Source organism: Sus scrofa, chromosome 16 (genome assembly GCF_054392235.1).
Source record: "Sus scrofa isolate SSC_HxYL_T2T_F1_AM1 chromosome 16, Sscrofa_HxYL_maternal_Yorkshire_Landrace_v2.0, whole genome shotgun sequence".
Lineage (NCBI taxonomy): Eukaryota > Metazoa > Chordata > Mammalia > Artiodactyla > Suidae > Sus > Sus scrofa.
In genome coordinates, this window is record NC_139398.1 from 88,811,561 (window position 1) to 88,828,971 (window position 17,411).

Here is a 17,411-nt window from a genome sequence, read left to right on the forward strand (position 1 = left end):
TGCATATGGAAGGTGTCATCAGGGCGAGGGACTGAACAGGGGTGAGGGCACCCGGGCGTCTTGCCAGGTCCAGAAGAAGCATTGGACAGATGCCGATGGACGGATGGGCGAATCATGTGAGCCCCAGAGACCCCAACCAGGGCGCTGGATTGCAGGCAGAAGCTTTTCTACTACTGCGCAGTGGGGGCCTGAAGCCAGATCAAAGAGTGGAGGCAACAAGGGGACGGAAGATACAGAGGGACGAGTGAGGACACCTTGTTTAACCCCTGACATCCGAGACTCAGTGCGCGTGAATTATAAGGTCAGGATACTCAGGCTTGTACACAAGCAGGGAGCCACAGGGATGCTGTCTATCTTGGCTCGAGTAGGATCTGAAGCTTGTTTTAAGATCACAATGCATGGTACAAATAAGAATGTGTTTTTGCTGCTGTTGTTGGTTTTTTTTTTTTTTTTTTTTGGTCTTTTTTAGGGTGGCTTATGGAAGTTCCCAGGCTAGGGGTCTAATCGGAGCTGTAGCCACCGGCCTATACCACAGCCACAGCAACGCAGGATCCAAGCCGCATCTGCGCCCTACACTATACCTCATGGCAATGCTGGATCTTTAACCCTCTGAGCGAGGGCAGAAATCAAACCTGAGTCCTCATGCTTCCTAGTCGGATTTGTTGCTGCTGCGCCATGATGGGAACTCCAAGAATGTTTGCTTTTAAAATACGGCACAGATGAACCTATGTCCAAACAGAAATAGACTCACAGACATAAAGAGCAGACTTGTGGTTGCCGAGGGGGAGAAGGGATGGAATGGGATGGGTGGGGAGTTTGGGATTAATAGATGCCAACTATTATATTTAGAATGGATAAGCAATGAGGTCCTGCTGTACAGCACAGGGAACTATATCCAATCTGCCGGGATAGACCATGATGGAAAATAATACAAAAGAGAGAGTGCGTGTGTGTGTGTGTGTGTGTGTGTGTGTGTGTGTGTGTGACTAAATCACTTTGCTGTAGAGCAGAAATTGGCACAACATTGTACATCGATTATACTTTAACAAAATATACAATAAAAATTAAAGGTCATTGAAAATAAAGGTCAAAGTTACAGCCCCAAGTATGAGGACATAAATTACAACGAATTAGTATTTAAGTGCAACATACACCCACAAACAAGTGCGGGAACTGCTAAAGATCTGCGAGTTCATTTTCCTGTAATTTGGGGTGCAGTGTACTTTTGATTATCCTTTTAAATGATTGTGATTTTCCATAGAAAAACTGGAAAGATAATGTAGTCTTTGCCTCATAAAGTCTTTGCTCGCTTAAAATGTATTTTTATTGCTGAACATCAAACACGCAGCGTCACCCACGGAAGCTCCGGCCGCTTGGAGTGTTGGAGTCGACGTTGCTGGACAAACGAGATGAGGCTGAGACAGTCTATTTGAGGCGATTTCCGTCAATGAGCCCAAACAACGCTGAATATGTCCCAGATATCATTCCCGCGTTACGGACAGCACTCCTGATAGGGGGACCTCCGTTTCGATTAGAAAGTTTGCTTACCATTTTACACATCTGGGGACCCAGAGACATCCCCATGTAGTATCTTCTAACATAATTTTTTTTTCTTTTCTTGCCCACTCCACAGTGTACGGAGTTTCCCGGCCGGGCATCAGATCCCAGCCTCAATTGCAACCTGCGTTGCAGCTGCAGCAGTGCTGGATCCTTTAGCCCACTGCCCTCGGCCAGGGATCGAACCTGTGTCCTGGTGTTGGAGAGACACCACTGATCCTGTTGAGCCACAGCAGGAACTCCTAATGTCCTAAGTTTCGAAACCCCTTCCTCCTCCATCGCCTCAGGCTCTGGTGTCAACACCTGTGGGAGATATTCCTAACCCGGAGCCTCTGGCCTGGCTCTTTGCACAGGTCTCACGGCTGGAGGTTTGGGACAGCCACCAGTAATTTAATTATATAGGGAAGGGACTCATGAAATGATCAGGTTAAACTACAGCCTAAAAGTGTCTTTGAGGCAGCCCCACAGTCTAGATCCCTAGGCTGTCAGTGGGACTCAGTACCCCAGTCACGAGCAGAAGGTGGGCCAGGAGGGACTGGGGTGGAACGGGCCCCAGTTTCAGTGAATTCTCATCTTGGCAAATTCCCGCAAACGTAACTGCACCAACACGCTTCTGAAGCTCATCCTCAGCTTCCCGGGTTCTGAGAATGGTGCTTCATTCACTTCCCCAGTGACGGGCAAGGCGCCTTGCAAATCATCTCAGTAATGATTTACTGGACAGGTGAACATGCATAGAACACCTCAGATGAAAGGACCTGTAAAGAAAGACAATGTGCCACCTCAGGCAAAAGCCTTGGGCACAGTCCACCCTCAGCTCTGCGCTCGCCCAGGACAGCCGCCTCCTTTCTGGAAGGAAGCTGGGCGGCAGGGCGGGGCTGTGCCCACGGGGAAAGGCAGGGTGGGGGTGAGGTGACTCCTAAGAGACTAGGCGGGGGGTGTGGACCCTGGGGGAGCAGATTCCCCCATTTGACCAGCAGGCGAGGGAGTGGGAAGGGTAGGGTTGGGCTCCTTTTAGCCCAGCTGTGTCCTAAAGACGGGGGCACCTGGGCACTCGACTCAGAGCAATATGGACATGATGTTGAGAAGCACGGCCGGGTCGATGATAGATCACTCTTCAAAGTGGAGACACGGAGAGAATCTTACGTCAGAAAAACAGGATTTTTTGACCAACAGTGAGCCTGGAGTGGACAGCCACGCTCAGGCATCATGGAGACAGAGCCAAGGGGCCCTAAGCGGTCATTAAAGCATGTGCGTGCACCTCCCACTCCTCTGGCTTCTATTTTGGAAGGCAAAGTGGGAGGCCTCCTGGCCAGCCCCCCGGGGTCCGGGGCTGGGGATGGGAGGTTGCGCCACACATGGGATCTGTACCATTTTCTGACTCTGCTCCCATCACAGCCTCTCTCCAGTTCTGCACTGTAAAGGCCTAGAGACAACAGAGTCCATATATTTTACCTTTTGCGTTGTGGTGGCTGAAACATTCCAGCCATAAAGCTGCGGTTAGAAGATGAAATTTCCCCCTGCTGAAACCAGGTGTGTACACATGACCCAGACTGTCCCCTCGGAGATGAACTGTGGAAGCTCCCACCACCAGCTGACAATAAACTCAGCACCGGGAGGTGCCCACAGGAGGCCCAGGTCACTAACGAAACGGAGCTCGACATGTGCAATAGGCCTGGGGTCACTGAAAGTCCCCACGGTCAGTGACTGCATTTCCCAGACCCATGAATACCCACTTCGCAGGCCCAATATTGCACCTCCAGTTCTGCAGCCAGAGACCCAGGATGGCCTGCCCATTCGGGATGCACTAATCCCTTTCTGACAAGGAGACTAAAAGGAATTATTTAGAACAGATTTATAAGTCTGGGGGGGAATGTGCCGTGCACTTCCAAACGCAGTAAATCACAGTTCTTCCAACCTACCCGACACCCCCTCGACGGGGCAGTATTCTAGTGAAAGCAGTCTTCGCAGAGGAACTCTGGAGAAAGAGCAACTTCTGGAAGGAGGATAGTGGCAATAAATGTCCCCTGGAGTAGACAGCACCGGGCCAGTGGAAAAATAGCTGGATGTTATTTCCCCGGAGTGAGTTACTTTAACAGAGATTACAGACATATATATGCAGCAGCTCTCAGTTGGACGACGGTAAAGTGGCCGCTGAAAGCCTGACGCTATTCCTACGTGATATGATTAAACTCTTTCAAGAGGCTGGGAAACTGAGACTGTTCACCTGCCTGGAGCTCAGCACATGGTGGGAGAATATGGTCTCGTGAGCAAAGACTGAGGGATTGTGACGGCTGAGCTGGGGGGACAGCAGTGGGCTCTTCGGAGGAGGGGGCCCGGTGAACACACAGGGAGGGGCAAAGAGGAAATGGACGGAGCATTACAACACGATGAAGCAGAGGATGCTTGGTTAGAATAAAAGCAGAAAACACTCAGAAACAGTGTTTGGGGGCCCCCCTGATCTTTCACTTGGAATCCATGAGGCTTTCTCTCCCGTCGTGGTGTCACCTGTGGTCCCCAGAAGACGGGCTTTGAAAGCTGTGAGCTTGTTTGTGTTTCTGCCGTCGTTGTCTAGCGTAGAGTTGACTGGCAGTATTGTGACCATCTCTGCTGCATAGCTTAGTGACCCAGTGACCCACACACGCACACCTGAGTTTCTCATCCTATCTTCCATCATGTTCTCCCCCAAGAGACTGGCTACAGTTCCCTGCTTTCTTTAAATAAGTTCTTTTGGGTCATTTTTACTAGATTCCACATAGAAGCGCTATTACATGCTAATATACACACGACTGGATACAACAGATGGTTAACGGGAACCTACTGAAATCGGCTCAATGGTTTGTAATAATCTATATGGTAAAAAGGAATATATATATGAATCCATCTATATATGACTGATTCACTGTGCTGTACATGTGAAATTAAATACAACGTCGTAAAGCAATTATATGCCTACTAAATTAAATTTTTAAAAAGAAACCATGAGGCTAGGGCCCAGAAATCTGTTTTTGAAAAAATATCTCCGATTTTTAAAATGTGTGGGTCACCCAAATGGAAGCCCATGAATTACTCCATCTCTTTCTACTCCAGTCAGAGCAATGAGCAGTCAGGGGGGAAGAGGACCTTTTGATTTCATGCTTAATTAGAAGTTCTGGAATTTGACCACGTAGATTCCGTAACCAAGTTTCTAAACATCTCAACAAAATCCCTCCTCTCTCTTTTGTGGAGTGAGGTCCAGGCCCCGTTTTAGGGCTTGGGGATCCACGCAAAGCAGGGAGGCTGAGCAATCTTCTCTCGTCTGGTCAAGGAAGGTTAGCCAGGACTGATGTTTTATTGCAATCAGGAAGGCGCTGTACTTTTATTTCCCTCTGGACTTGGATGTGTGCTTTTATTGTTCTCTTTCGAGAGAGCCTCCCTTCCACAGGACAGATTTAATTTGGCACGGTCTGCCCTGTTTTCCTTATCAGACAGAGCATTTGCGAAGCACCCACCTTTGCATGATGGAGCGCTTGGCACTGAGATCTCGCATGCGGTCGCCGGATTGGTCAGCCCGTTTGTTGTACTTCAAGGGGCTCGGGCGGAATTTTGAAATCGCGTCCTGAGCCGTTGTGCACTCATCGTGCTTGTCTTCCTCTCCCCTGGCCTCAATTGCAATCGTTTTGAAGATGCTCTAAGCTCAGCTCTGTGGGCGTCCAAGGTGGAGAGCCCCGGGAGTCACTTGGAAGCCATCCATTCACTCCAGTTGATAATAACTGGAAGATAAACATGTACAATTACTCCGGCCTCCTGGGGAAATAAGACATCACAAAGGAAAGCAGAATGCATTGGCTCCACTTAGCAGTTTGACGGTTCTTCTGAAGAAAAACTTGATTATGTCCTTGCATTTGTTAGCACATCACTTTTTACCTGCGAGCTCTTCTTGCCGTTTGGCCTGTCCAGCTGTTAGTCCCAAATCTGCTTCAGCTCTGTCTCTGCTACTTTCTGCCAAAAGGTCACTCGCCTGCCTGGTTCTTGGTTTTCTCACCTTGAACGGGAATAGTAACACGTCCTGCATAGTGTAGTTATAGGAATGAAATAAATCACAGGGGAGACCCTCAATGCATGTGAATGTCACAGTTTTTCGAAGCATGGGGGTTTGAACTCATCCAAGGACTGCACAGACCAGGTGGGAATAGGACCTGCCCTCCTCCCTGTGGTGGGGAAGTAATTGCGCCGTTGCTCAGCCCTGCTCTGGGCAGGTTCCGTCATCTCCCTCACGCCTGTGCCTCATCTGCTCTTTAAATTCTTAAAAGAATCAACCTGTGAGGGCAAGTGGAGGGAGAGCGGATTGTTTGAAACTGTCAGGGAGCACATTCTTTCGCTATCATGGCCAAATCTTCAAAGGCGATGGGAATTCCATAGCTTTAATTCTGCAGCTTGAACCACGTAGACATGAAGACGTGACAGAAGCCAGGGAAACAGAGCTCATGCGAGGTTCCCCTGATAGAAGCCTGGTCCATGGGACTCAGTGCCTCAGGGTGGGTCTGAACTGCTTCTTCTTTAGAAGCTTCTGGCTGGTTCCACCTGCCGCTGTTCTTTACTGGGATTTTTCTCCGCTTGAGGAAAGGCCAGTCTACCAATTTTCCGAATCATCCTTTCAGCTCCCAAGAGAAGAAGGCTGCTTGGGTTTCTTTCTTTTTTAATTTAATTCTATTTTTATTAGAGTGTATTTTATGTACAGGATTGTGTCTTAAGCATTTGATGCCAGTATGTATTAGAGAAAGAGACGGGGTCAGAACACAGTGAGAGAGTTTTGGTGCCTTTAATCCAGGGCAGTTAGGAGACCTTTCCTAAGCTTTATAAACTCGGTGTTGACCAAGGCGTTCTCGGGAGTGTAAGGAGAGCCAGGACTCAACTTTCTGCCCGTTCTGTTAACACGCTTGTAAAAGACACCTGCTTTTCTGGAGGCATCAAACTCTAGCCAACGCCCTCTGCCTTGTTTCCTTCCTTTAGCGGAGTCCTGGCTCCTCCCAGCCCCTTCCCGAGGACTCCCGCCTCTGTCCTGCCGCTTCTTCAGTTCCTCTTGTCACAGGCAGCCTGATGAGACAAAGGCGAAGAGTAGCTTTTTTACAACTCAAGTAAAATTCTAACGCAGCATCTCTGTCACAATCCCATATTTCATACAGCAAAGGAGCTTTGTAATATCCAGAAAATATGTTCCAGGTCAAATAATTAAATGCACCAATAAAATGTAAAAGTAGACAGAAAATATAAATGTTAGCTGATAAGGAACATCCTTTGCAGAGAATCTGAGTAATGTTTAGATAATTTCAGCTGATGTTTGGCAGTAAAGATACAGGTCCCTTGTGTGGCCTTTTTTTTTTTTAACTTGCCATCATCAGCCAGTCTTTTAGGCACACTATGGACCTGCCCAACTTAATGCTAAACCATAATTTTATGAGTTCTTCTGATCGTTGTTTTTTAGTATTAGTCTTTTGGGTTCATGTGCTTATTTACCAAAAATAAAAAAAGATGAAATAAAAATGTAGAGTAAATCTATTTGGCATTTTATCCATCTTCACTAGAATTTTTCAAACCTGAAGGAAGATCGGGACGCTGTCGTTCAAGTGGAAGGTCAGGTGTTGATGAAAAGGCAGGACGTCAGGGTTCAGCGTGTCCGGCCTGGAGTGGGGGTAGGCAGACCATTTGCCGGCTCGGGGTGGGGGGTGTCCCTGAACCCTTGATTTTCCCGGGAGCACAGACTGGAGACCTCTGGCCAAAAACATGGGCTGTGAGGTGATGCACCTTGGCCAACCCTCAGCTCCACCACTGAGGATTCAGCAGGCAACTCCCAGCATCATGCTGCAGACCCGGTGGGCAGGTATTTTCATGGGGGGGGGGTGTCCCAATAGGAACTGGTTCTGCTCAACTTAGCGGTCAGGAGTTACCCCGCCTTGATCCTACAGCCTGGCAGATGCAAGGACCCAACCCCGGTGCTTCTCTGAATCACCTGTGCGCTGCCCATACTGCCAGCCCCTGGGGACAGTTCTCACTGCACACATGCCCCGATGGACTGCCTCACAGGGCGTCCCCTCTGGCTTTGGGGACCCTCCTCTTTCCAGCGCTCCTTGGACGTCACCTTTCTTTGGTCTCATTAAAGGGCACCTCCTCCTCGATTCCTCGCTTTAGACAGCAGAGATCCCGAAGGCTCCATCCTCGGGCCCCGCAGGCCACGGCTGTCCCACCAGTGAGGTCTCTGCCGTCTGGAGATTTTGCTCCTTGTGTATCCAGCACACACGCACGTGCCTTGTTCACGCTTCCATCCAGGAACATCGGACGCGGGCTCAGAGGGATCTGCTGGGCGCTGCGCTTGCAGCTCTGAGGGTCTCCGGGCAGCAGACCTCGTCATGGGAAACCTCCCCTGGCTTTGCCACCGCAGAGTTCCCTTTGCAGCCCCTCTCCCGACCTCGCTCGGCCCCCCCTCACTCCTGGCTGGTGAGTTCGGGCCGAAACATTAGACAATGTGAGGCTGCAGCTCCTCTGGCACCTCCCTTGCGGCCGATGGGTTGGCAGAGTTTCACCGTCTCTGGGCCCTGCAAGGCGGGGGACATTCAGACAGGCCCCAGGACCAGCCTTCTAAGCTCCAGCTCCCCATAGACCGTTTCATGATAAATCTCACACTTCACCTCGCCGCAGTTAACTGACCCCCCGCTTATCTCTGAACTCAGCCCGAGCAGAGGCACAGTGTTTACCAGGACCCTAAACTGCCAGCAATAGCTCCAGTTCCAAATAACAGAGACCAGGCAGGTCCACCTTCCCCGTGACTCACCCGCATCAGAGACCCCGCCTCCTTCTCCACCTTTGGGCTCCAGCTTGGTTTCCTTCCCTCAGTCTTCTCTGTTCCTGTTTGCATTACCCGTGTCCTATTTTAGAGCCGCCTCTAAATGTGGCACATTGCAGTGGTCTCCACGCCACGTCCGGAATCCCCCTCGCCCTCCCAGCCCTGATCCTTCAACAGCAGCGAAAGGCAGCTCCAAGAGGCAGGGGGGACCACGTCCCCACCCTCATCAAAGGCTTCCGCGGCTTCCTGTGTCTTAGCTGCGAATGGCAGAGGACCACACAAAATAGCGTATAGCCATCAAGGAAACTTCTGGTGCGTTAGGCCCAAAGGGCCAGGCTGGATGTACCTAAGCTGGAATCCCACCTTGACCCCCTCTCCTGCCACAGACAGAAGCTCAAGGCCCCCGAGGCGGACGACGGCCTCGTCACTGCCCTGCCTGGAGCTCCGGCCTCCACCCCCGAGCCTCAGGAGTGAATATTGGACAAATACACCTGCTCCTCCGTTTGCCCGTGTTCCTTTGCTCAGGCTGCCCCTTTGGTCTAAAATTTGACTGTTATGCCTCCGGCTAAGATCACTTGTCCTCCTAAAAGTCAGTTCCTCTTGTCTAGTTACCTCCTTTGTGAGAAGCTGGACGCGCTTCTCTCTCACCTTCTTAAACCCCGCTCTTGCTACATCAGAGCCCTTCGGCTGAGCTCCCGTGCAGAAAGCGGGCCTCAGGACCAAGTCCCGAAGATGAGGCCAGGGGCTCTGCGTTCCTGGTGTCTGGGCGATGGTATGGACACCTCCTGTGAGAGCTCAGGGCCCGGAACGGAACTGATGGTGGGCAGGTGTTCAGGGTGAAGGTGAGAAAAGCATCAAAACACCACTTGGTCGCCACACCGAGTCAAGCAGGCACAAGCGTTTACAGTCTGTCCACCAGAGGGCAGAAATGACCCTCTGTAGACAGCAGTAAATACTTCGAGGCTGTGTGGAGAGTGGAGGAGCTGAAAATGCATATATGAAAAACTCTCATAGGACAGTAAAAAAAAAAAAAAAATTTTTTTTTTAGGGCTGCACCTATGGCGTATGGAGGTTCCCAGGCTAGGAGTCGAATCGGAGCTGCAGCTGCTGGCCTACACCACAAGCAGGATCCTTAACTCACTGAGCAAAGTCAGGGATCAAACCCACATCCTCATGAATGCTAGTCGGGTTCATTACCACTGAGCCACATCGGAAACTCCTATGGACAGTAAAAATGCTAATCCAAGAAACCAAACAAAGCCCCCCGGTTATCATGGAGAAAGACAGCTGAGCTCAGAGAGGGTTTGGATCTGAAGTCTGGCGCTCTGGAGAACTCCGAGAGTGCACACGGGCTATGAAACTACACGCATCAGAACCCGGTGTCCCCATGTCGTTGGAGCTGACAAGGCAGTGCCGTCTTGCTGAGGTTGCATGGATAAAGGACACCCAGTTCCCATGTACACTGACCTCGGTTATCGTCAAGATCTGCAGCCTTATTCACGTGTTACCGAGGTTGAAAACAAACATCTGCTCAGAAATTGCTCCCTAAGGACGGATGAATGCACGCGGCAGAAGGCCAGTGGTCTGGTGGTCAGGAGGTTGGCACCAGTCTGTGCCCATGGCTGTTTCTACCAGGCTATTCCCCTTGGGATGGTCCACACCTTCCTGTGTCACCTAATTCCTTCTTCTCTGAGTTTCCACACCCATTTATCAAGGGCACAAATCTTGGGTGGTGTTTTGGAACCCGTAGTTCTCATCTTGGCCAAGTTTCTTTCTTTCTTTGACTTGGTGGGAAAAAGAGAATTTATCGGAGTTCCCACTGTAGCTCAGTGGGTGAAGGACTTGACATAGGGTCCATGAGGATGCAGGTTCAATCCCTGGCCTCGCTCAGTGGGTTAAGGATCCAGTGTTGCACAAGCTACAGTGTCGGTTGCAGATGCGACTTGGATCTGGTGTTGCCCTGGCTGTGGCATGGGTCAGCAGCTGCAGCTCTCCTTCAGCTCCTCGCCTGGGACCTTCCATATGCCGCAGGTGTGGCCGTAAAAGGAGAAAGTAATTTATTGTTAAAGTTACCCTCTTCGTGGCGTGCGAGTCCGCACTGATGGTAATTAGGCGGTGGACTTAGTGTTAATTCCTCGCCGATACTGCGCCTTTTCTGGGATTCAAACCAAACTGTCCCTCTGTCACATACTCTTTTGTAAAAGGATTCAATCAGCAAATTGTCCTTGTCACGCCTGATTTCAATGTTGCATTTGAATAATTTGATTTTCCGCCTGAAATTCAGGTAGCCTATGCACTGGCCTCCTGTATCTTCCTAGGCTCAGTGTTTCTCTTCCCCGCATGGGGGTGTCCCCAAGGATGCTGAAGCCCATGGTCAGAGTCTTGAGAGCTAATGTGGGCCATCACAGCTGGCACAACCTAGGGAGGCACCCACATGTCCCCCCCGGAAGGGCACACGCACACAGTGAACACGAACACAGGTCATCCCTGCGGGCGGCAGAGGGAAAGGTGGGCGGGGAGCCAGTCCTTCCAAGGCACGGGGCGGGGGCTGGTGGGGGGGTGGAGGCTGCAGCTGTAACATATCCGAGTGGCCCCTGACACATGGGCTTATTACATTAAAATTACTGGCACAGACACATGGGCAAATGTCATGCACGGAATATGAATCAAGGACTCACAGCCTGACTCATTCATGAATCAAGTCCTGCCTTTTTTTGAGGTGACAGTTATACGAGCCCCTTGAACCCTGGCTCTTCTGTGATATTAACAGGACGCCCGTCAGCTAGTGCACTCGTGGTTTAGCCAGCGCGCTGCCCTCACGCCTCGTGACCCCTCTCTCCTTTGCTTCAGTCCATCCATTAAGTATTTTTTTAATTGCCAAATTGCAATCGCCTCGCCTCCCTTCGGGGGAGTGGATATTCATATAGGTTGTTTTTCTCTTTTTCTTCTTCTTTTGAGGGGCACACCCGCAGCATATGGAGGTTCCCAGGTGAGGGGTCGAATCAGAGCTGCAGCTTCCTGTCTGCACCACAGCTCATGGCAATGCTAGATCCTTAACCCACAGAGCGAGGCCAGGGATCGAACCCGCAACCTCATGGTTCCTCATGGCTACTAGTAGGGTCTTAACACACTGAGCCACAACGGGAACTCCTCATATGGGTTTTTAAAAGTTACCTCTATGGCTCTGTCAAAAATGAGTCCATGCAGCCAAAACCCCTGAACGGTTTTGGGAAAGCTAGTGATTCACATCGTCCACGCAAGGTGCCTGGAGGCAAACGTTTCGGGTAAGTGTCCACGCGGTATCTTCCTTGATACCAGGAAGGCCAGGACACCGTACAGCTGCTGACAGGTGCTTCTCCATCAGCCCCTGGGAGCCTCTTGAAACCGATTCTTGCACCAACCGTGGGCTCCGCAGCTTGCGTTCGCACGTGCCCACCAAACCACGAGGCTGGGACCCGACTCCAGAGTGGAGGACCTCACTGGCTCCTCGTCCTCAGCTCCAGCCTACGTTGTCCCCGTGACCCCAGTGTCCCGCCAGGCCGCCCCCGTCCCGCGTCTGCCCCGGGCCCGCCTCTGCGCTTCCACGGCCGTTTCAGCCGCTCCTTCCCTGGGCTTCGCTCCGGGACAAGGCCTCGTCTCTCGGCCTGCGCTCCGCAGGCCCACTTGTCTCTTGTCTCCTGCCTTTCACATCTCCGTTGCTTTGTGGGTGTTTCTCCCCGGAGCCGTCTGCCTGGCAGTGGCGACTTTCTGCAGGACCTCGGCGAGGAGAGGACCTAAGGGTTCGGGGACAGCAAGACGCCCTACGCCCAGCGCTGGGCAGCTGAGATTAGTGTCGGCTAACTAGACACAGGGGCTCCCGTGCCAGGGCTGGGACATGCCCCCCTGCAGGCCGTGCAGGGCCACACGGAGATCACACTCACAGCAGCGCAAATGATGAGGGGTCGTGGGGACAGGCTTCGTGGTAACAAGAGGGCGAGGGGACCTCTGGTTTCTGGGGAAGATGCGATTGGCTTGCCGGATAATTTCGTGGGCTGGCAGGACCCACTCCTCCAAGGGAGGCAGACACTGCGCCTGGTCCCTGGTGTCAGGGGCTGCGGGCTAAAGCGCTTGTCCAGGGAGCAGAGTGGGTGTGTGTGTGTGTGTGTGTGTGTGTGTGTGTGTGTGTGTGGCGAGGACACCCAGGGCCTCCCAGTGTCCGCAGACATCAAGGCAGCCCCTAACAGGGGGTCTTCATTTAGGTCTGACACTGCCGCGCCTGTGAGCTGGTGGCGCTTGGTGGTGGTGGGGCTACACCTGTCACCTAGATGCCCGTGAACCTCCTGGTCAGGAAGCCCGTGGGGACCTCAACGTCTGTATCATCTGTCTTATCCCCCTTGTATCATTTACGCTCCTCCAAAGTACAGGCTGGGAGGTTTCCGAGACCTCACTTTTGGTGCTTAGAGGAATCTAAGATTAGTGAGGACCTCCTGGGGCGTGGGGCAGGCCAAGGAGCTTACGGAGGGACGGACGGACGCGTGGAGGTTAACAGCTGGTCCGGTTCTTTCCCCATCTTCATTTTCTGGACATTCCAGCGTTTTTAAAGCAGTCACAGTTTCCCTCCATTCTACCGATTTGTTGAAGGTGTCAGAGCATTTCCCAGCAGAGCTGAGTGTGGGAGAGTCGGCCTGGGATGGCATCACGTGGGCAGCTTCACCTGCTGCTCAGAAGGGTCCAGTGCCTTGTGTCCACGGGGGTGCCAGCCCCGGGAGGGTCGCCTTTTAGCTTTGAGACCTTGGACACGTGACATAACTTGTTTCAGTTTTTCTTTCTCATTTTTTTTTTTCTTTCTTTGGTCTTTTTAGGCATATGGAGGTTCCCAGGTTAGGGGTCAAATCGGAGCTGTAGCTGCCAGCCCTCATCACAGCTACAGCAATGACGGATTTTTAACCCACTAAGCAAGGCCAGGGATCGAACCCACGTCCTCATGGATACTAGTCAGGTTCGTTGCCACTGAGCCACGGCAGGAACTCCATTGTCTCGGTTTTTCTACCTGTAAAATGGGAGTGATAGTAATAGCACCTGCCTCACTAGGGGTTACTGGGAATAACATGTGAAAACACCAGCAAAACACTTAATAAGAGCTGCAAGGTCAGCATCCAGAGATGCTATGGTTCCGAGGTTTTGGTGCATTCAACAGCGGGGTTCCCAGGGCCACCCTCCCTGGAACCTTGGAAGGGGACCTTATTTGGACATAGGGTCTGCAGGTGCAGTTGGAGTAAGGACTGGGGTGAGGCCACACTGGGTCAGAGTGGGATTGGTCCAATGACAGTGTCCTTAGGAGAGACAGATTTGGACATAGGGAGACATGGCAGGACAACATGCCAGGTGACAGGAGAAGTAGAGGTTGGAGGATGAGGCCCCGAGCCCGGAGACCCGAGGACAGGCAGCAACGCCCGCAGCTGGAAGAGGCGGGATGGATGCTCCCCGAAGGCTCGGGGGAGGGGCCCTTCCAACACCTTGACCTTGGACTTCTGGCTCCAGGACTGCGAGGGAAGGCATTTCTGTTGTTTAAAGCCACGCAGATGATGGCAATTTGTTAGGGCAGCCATGGGAAGCTAGTGGCGTCTGATATTGCGAAAGGGAATAAAACAAAGACTAAACCTTCTTGGGGACCATCCATTCAGCAGGTCCTCAAGTGCCAACCCCATGCCAGGCGCCCCTGTGGAACCACTGAGTGAAGTGAGAGGAGCCCTGGTCTCTAAAGCTCTTAGGACAGACCCCCGCTTTAGCTGCCTGCGGTGCTCTCTGATGCCGGGATGCAGGCTCACCTGCGGGGGCTTCCCTGGGCGCAGGTGCTCGTCTCTAGAACTCGGCCCCGGCAGGTGTGTGCTGCACCGGGGCTGTGTCTTTGCAGAAGCAGGGCTGTGGAGGGGGGAACCTGGGTCAGACACCCACTCCTAGAGCTTCCCCCACCTCAGCTGTGGGCACCTGCCTCTGTGCAGGTCTCAGGACACAAGGAGGCGACTGTTCAAGCATGTGGGACGGTACCAGGGCCGACGTGGCTCCAGCTGAAGCCTGATGTCCTGCCCGTGGTGCATCACCTCCTCCTGACGTGACGTCTGCACCCTAGAGGGTGGAGCAGCCTTGATTAAATAACCCTGGGCCTCTCCCAACCTTGAACCATCCTGGGACTTCTAAGAGCCTGCCTTGTCTCCACAATCCAGATAAAAACACGGCATGTAGGTGCATCTTTTCCAAAATCGTGGAATGTCATTTCTGCCCAAGTACAAGATGTCACCCTTCAAACACAGTAAACAATTTCAATGAGGACTTTGCTCTGAGAAACATCAGGAGATCGGACTTTGTGGACGTCTCGCAGACACAGACGTGGCATGCTCTTTTTTTACTTTTTTCAAGTATCACAATGTTTACTGATGGATACAAGTCTATCAAATCAGGGCACGAACCAGATTTGATCAATTAAGTAGATGAAATTTCATTGCTAGAATGAGAAGGGCCAATTTGAATGGTCACCATCTGCTTACGCCCACAAATTGGCTTCAAGGACAGTAATGAAAGCTCAGAACGGATTAGTGTTGGGCAGGTAAACTGTTTCTTTCTAAAAGAGATTACTTTATGTTATTTTAATTTTTTCGTGGATTTATACTTGCCCTGCAATATTATATATGTTACAGGTGTGTAATATAGTGATTCACAATTTCCAAAGCTTTTACTCCATTTATAGTTATTATAGAATATTGGCTGTGTTCCCTGTGTTGTATGATACATCCTGGCATCTTATTTTCCACGGAGTAGTTTGTACTTCTTACTCCCTCCCCATCTTGTCCTTCTCCTCTTCCCTCCCCCCACCTGTAACCGTAAAGTTCTCCAGATTTGTGAGTCTATTTTTTTTTTGGTTATGGTCACTATTTCATTTTAATTTTTTAGATTCCACACATGTGATATCATATAGGATTTGCATCTCTCTGTCTGGCTTATTTCATTTAGCCTAATACCCTCCAAGCTGCGTGTTGCCACAAATGGCAAATTTTATTCTTTTTTAAGGCTGAGTAATATTCCATGGTATGTATATACCACATCTTCCTTATCGGTTCATTTGTCAATGGACATTCAGGTCGTTTCCATATCTTGGCTATTGTAAATAGTGCTGCTCTGAACATTGGGGTGTCTGTCTCTCTTTGAATTAAGGTTTTTTTTTTTTTTTCAAATATGTTCCCAGGAGTGAAACTGCTGAATCGTATGGTAGTTCTATTTTTAGTTTGTTTGAGATATATCCACATATAATTTTCCACAAGGGCTGGAACAATTTACATTCCTACCAACAGGAAGGGTTCCTCTTTCTCCACATCCTTGTCAACATTGGTCATTTGTGGTCAATCTGATGGCAGCCATTCTCGCAGGTTTGAGAATGAGGTTACCCACTGTGGTTTTGATTCGCATTCCCTGATGACCAGCGATCTTGAACATCTTGTCATCGACCTGTTGGCCACCTGCCTTTCCTCTTTGGAAAAATGTCTATTCAGTTCTTCCGCCCATTTTTACATGGGGTTCTTTGCTTTTCTGATGTTGAGTGTATGGACTGTTTATATATATGAACCCCTCATTGGTTATACGATTTGCCGATATTTTCGTCCATTCATACGTTGTCTTTTTGTTTTGTCGATAGTTTCCTTTGCTTTCAAAAGAAAGACTTTAAGTTTAATTCGGTCCAACTTGTTTGCTTTTTGCTTTTGTTTCCCTTGCCTTAGGAGACAGATCCAAAAAAATGTTGCTAAGATTTATGTCTTAAGTGTGTACTGCCTGTGTTTTATGGTCTCTGGCCTTATATTTGGGTCTTTAATCCACTTTGAGTTTATTTTTGCATATGATGGTAGAGAATGTTGTAATTTCATTCTTTTACATGTAGCTGTCCTATTTTCCCAGCATCACGTATTGAAGAGACTGTCATTTCTCCATTGTATATATTTTAAAAGAGGTTTTATTTTTGAAAATTTTAAGTGATTTTTATTTTTCCGCTTTTAGTTGATTTGCAGTGTTCTGTCAGTTTCCACTGTACAGCAAAGTGACCCAGTGACACATATATATTAATATTCTTTTTTTCACACTATCTTCCATCATGTTCCATCACAAGTGACTAGATATAGTTCCCTGTGCTATACCACAGGATCTCGTTGCTTACCCACTCTAAATGCAATAGTTTGCATCTATTAACCACAAACTCCCAGTTCCATGTTATATTCTTGCTTCCTCTGCAGGAGATTAATTGACCCCAAGTGTCTAGGTTTATTTCTGTGCTTTCTATGCTTTTCCCTTGGTCTATGTGTCTGTTTTTTGTGTCTCTACCATACCGTTTTCATTGTTGTAGCTTTGTAGTATATTCTGAAGCTAGGGACTGTGATTCCTTCAGCTCTATTCTTCTTTTTCAATATATATTTTTTTGTTATTTGGGGGTCTTTTGTTTTCTATACAAATTTAAAAATTTTTTGTTCTAGTTCAGTGAAAACTGTCACTGGCATTTGGATAGGGATTGCATGGCATCGGTAGAGCACCTAGGGTTGAACATTGATTCTTGCAGTCCAAGAACATGGTATATCTCTCCATCCGTTTGTGTCCCCTTCAGTTTCCTTCATCGGCTTCTTAGGGTTTTCTAAACAGGTCTTTTATCTCCTTAGGTATGTTTGTTCCCTAGGTCTTCTTTTTGATGCAATGGTAAATGGGAATGCTTTCTTAATTTCTCTTTCTGATAGATCATTGTTAGCATATAGAAATGCAACAGATTTCTGTATATTAACTTTTATCCTGCAACTTTATTGAATTAATTGATGAGCGCTGGAAGTTTTCTGGTGGCAACCTTAGGATTTCCTGTGTAAAGTATTATGTCACCTGCAAACAGTGACATTTTTACTTCTTCCTTTCCAGTTTGGATTTGATTTTTGTTCATTTTCTGATTTCTCTGGCAAGGACTTCCAATGTTATGTTGAATAAAAGTGGCGAGAGTGGGCATCCATCCTTGTTTTATTCTGGATCTTAAAGGTCC

At 49.6% G+C, this 17,411-nt stretch overlaps 1 protein-coding gene across 5 annotated transcripts in view; it reads left to right on the forward strand.

Annotated features, from left to right (window-relative positions):
- The window catches only part of LOC146395711 (uncharacterized), a 182,964-nt gene that overhangs the window by 148,782 nt on the left and 16,771 nt on the right, over positions 1-17,411 (forward strand). The window contains exons 2-4 of one of the 5 annotated variants that reach the window (XR_014831063.1): positions 7,119-7,226; positions 7,723-8,028; positions 13,216-13,352. The exons of 3 other annotated variants lie outside the window; for them this stretch is intronic. Coding sequence is in view for 1 of the 2 variants with exons in the window: in XM_085001987.1 (XP_084858113.1) it covers positions 7,119-7,226; positions 7,723-8,028 (414 nt within the window). In the remaining variant the exon portion in view is untranslated. The remainder of the gene's footprint in view (positions 1-7,118; positions 7,227-7,722; positions 8,029-13,215; positions 13,353-17,411) is intronic. One more of the 5 variants, XM_085001987.1, reaches the window with a different exon arrangement.